We start from the raw sequence: 2,987 nt of genomic DNA on the forward strand, positions 1-2,987 counted from the left end.
GCCTCGGCCTACATCGCTTCCACCCCCGAAGCACATCCCCTCGTATGGTGGGGATGAGATTCCCAAAGGTGGGAATGAGGAGTCGGACTCGGAAGTTTAGGTTTTCGGCCAAACTATTGCGGCCATGGCACGGGGGCATGTTGAGATGAGTTCCTGTCTGCATCCTGTAAAACTTGCCCATACCGGTATTGCCCTGGCCTCTTCTTTTGTCATTCAGTGTTGAACGCATTCTAAGACAATATGCATTTCCTCACCTTTTGGGGGCGAAGCCAGACTTTAAGGCACCTGCTCTCCTACTTGATGTAAACTTTGCTTGTGCCAATCAGAAACGGACACAAACAGGTTTTTGGCCCCGTCCCCTATGACACTTCTATGATGTCATAGTTGGTACTTTAGGCCTGCCTGCCATGTGCAGGCAGGGAGAGGAGAGAGAAAAACGAGTCCTGTGTATCCTGTGTACACCCGTAACCGAGCCTGATCACCTCGAAGCCTCTCTCTCAGCTCACGTGTTTCAAACAGAGCTTCTACGTTTGCCGGTCGTTATGCGTTGGTTTGTATTTGTAAGTATCAGTTATTACTAAATGCTGCATCTTTGTTTATAAATATTGTTAGTAGATATTTTAGTCATTGTGTGTTTTAAGTTTCATTAACTCTATTAGCTAATCATACGCTCCTCCCTTACCCCTTGTAATCATCCCCAATAAAACTTTAAATTGTTTAATTTTAGTGTGTGTGTGTGTCTGCAGTTTGCATCGTAACCCATACTCTCCTTGCATCCCTTACCAATATAATCTGTTGCCACGTGCAGCCTGGTAAATAACAGGCCTGCATTTTCTTTCGCCCCTGCGAGTCCGTGGCAATCTACAATGGTGAACTTGCCTTGCAGATGACTGGAGCGCTGAGAGACCCTCCAATGGATTTCAGCTGGAAGAGGACATGCATATCCAAGCTGATGTCAGCACTGGGAACCACACAGCTGTGTGGCCACCTTGGGCCCAGACAGGGATTCCTCTCCCCTCTGTGCTGTCATGACTTTAATGAGTAAGGGGTGGGGTGTCCATTCTAGAGGATAATTACTGACGTACCTGGTAAGGGACTATGCTTGATTAGCACCTCATTGACCATGACTCTTGTGTCTAGCTGCCTGTTGGATGGGAGATCAGATGACACCATCTCAGCCTTCATATCTCCCAGGCCCAGGCAGGACATGCTGAAATTCATGGTGGATGCATTCAGGTTTGCAGGAGACACAAGCAACTTGGTGAGATGCCTTTTATCCCTCTCCTGAGTCTGCTAATCTGATCAGAGCAGGACAAAACTTTTTTCAGCCAAGACTATTTTGCTGAAATCGTGAACTTGGACTAACAAACAATTCAGCAAGTTGACAAACAATTCAGTGAACAAAAACTATAAAATAAAAACATTTGGTTCTGACACTTTCAAAATAACTTTTAGTCAAAACAACTTTGTTTAAATCTTAGTGTTTTTATAAAGTAAAACCTTCAAATGAAACAACTCACTTTGCGTCAAGTGACATGCTTTGTTTGACCCAATCCAAATGTTTTTTTCACTTAGTTTTTTGGTTCACTAGCCAAAACTAACTAGCACAGCTGTAATGCTGGCTAAACAGGGTTATTATAACTACCCTCTGGGATGATCCCCATGCTTTCACTCCCTCTTCAGATCTACATCACCTGCCATTTGAATGTCACCTCAGCTGACCAAGCTCCAGATCCCTTGAACAAGGCTTGTTCCTTCAACAAAGCCGGCAATGTGTGAGTAGCTGGGGTAAAACATAAGGGGGGAATGGACCCAGAGAACAAGTGTCACTGTAGCTCATGCTCTGTTCCACCTAGTCTCCAGTGGAAGGCATCAGAAACATCTGCAGCTTCTGTGAGACTGGGAACTGTGGACAACTTGCACTGACCAGGAGAGTGAACCCTCTGGACAGCTGTCCAGGAAGGTGCTTCCAGAGAGAGATGTCTTCTAGGAATGGTGAGTTGTTTAATGCACTGTGCTTACTGAATGGGGTGGCCATGTCTTCCAGTTGAGATGGTACCATTCAGACTGTCAAGGGCTGTCATCCCAAATCCAGAGTTGAGAGGAAGGACTGGACTGGGACTTGGGGAGAGGCTAAGAGTCAGGATCAGGCCCCCATCTGACCCTGGGTGAGTCATGCAGTCGTACCTCCTTCCCCCCATCTATAAAAGAAACTCTTATTAACCCTGATCTCCCAGGAGCTGAGGACTAGTGGCCTAAAGAAAATGCGCCCCATGAAACCATTCCACTCAGACGTGAGTGTTTTACTAAACTTCATTCACATCTCATCCCTATCCAGATGGCTCTTCAGTAACAGGATCTGAGGCTGATGTTGCAGTCAGACCATTGTTCATCCTTGACCCCGCTCAAGGCTCGTGGGGTCCCTCAGAAGGCCAAGTGGTAGCACTGAAGTTGTCATTGAAGGGTATGGAGGCCATTAACTGATGGGAGAAGTGGGTGGAAAGTTCCTGGCTCATGCTCTAAACTAACTTCTTTCCTCTACAGGTGCAGCAGAGGGGCCCAGAATGATGGTGGGGCTAGCAGTGGGGGCAGCAGCCTTGGCTGTGGCCTCAGTTGCCCTGGGATTCCGTCTTGTGTTTAAAAAAAAATGCAGCAGTCCTACTTCCTGAGCTGTCCTGTAACAGCAGCTCTGCAATAAAGAGAACTCAGCTGTAGTCTGGCTACTTGTCTCTCCTTACTGCAGACACTGGGTCAGGGAGGGACAGAATTGGTGAATGCAACTTGGCTGCAAGGCAAACGACGGCTGCTGGGATTGAAAGCGGAAGGGTTCTGGCTGTGCACCAGGGCACATAGAATCATAGACTATCAGGGTTAGAAGGGACCTCAGGAGGTCATCTAGTCCAACCCCCTGCTCAAAGCAGGGTCAATACCCAGACAGATTTTTGCCCCAGATCCCTAAATGGCCCCCTCAAGGATTGAACTCACAA

General features: G+C 47.3%; 1 protein-coding gene across 1 annotated transcript; it reads left to right on the plus strand.

Annotated features, from left to right (window-relative positions):
• The first annotated feature begins 515 nt into the window (after positions 1 to 515).
• LOC120372840 (zona pellucida sperm-binding protein 3-like) lies at positions 516 to 2,321 on the plus strand. The gene is made up of 5 exons (XM_039490266.1): positions 516 to 560; positions 887 to 1,041; positions 1,141 to 1,261; positions 1,684 to 1,775; positions 1,857 to 2,321. The coding sequence occupies exons 1-5, from the start codon at positions 543 to 545 to the stop codon at positions 1,924 to 1,926; spliced, it is 456 nt and encodes a 151-aa protein (XP_039346200.1). The 5' UTR covers positions 516 to 542; the 3' UTR covers positions 1,927 to 2,321.
• Positions 2,322 to 2,987: the final 666 nt, after the last annotated feature.

The sequence above is a fragment of the Mauremys reevesii genome, linkage group 10 (genome assembly GCF_016161935.1).
Source record: "Mauremys reevesii isolate NIE-2019 linkage group 10, ASM1616193v1, whole genome shotgun sequence".
Lineage (NCBI taxonomy): Eukaryota > Metazoa > Chordata > Testudines > Geoemydidae > Mauremys > Mauremys reevesii.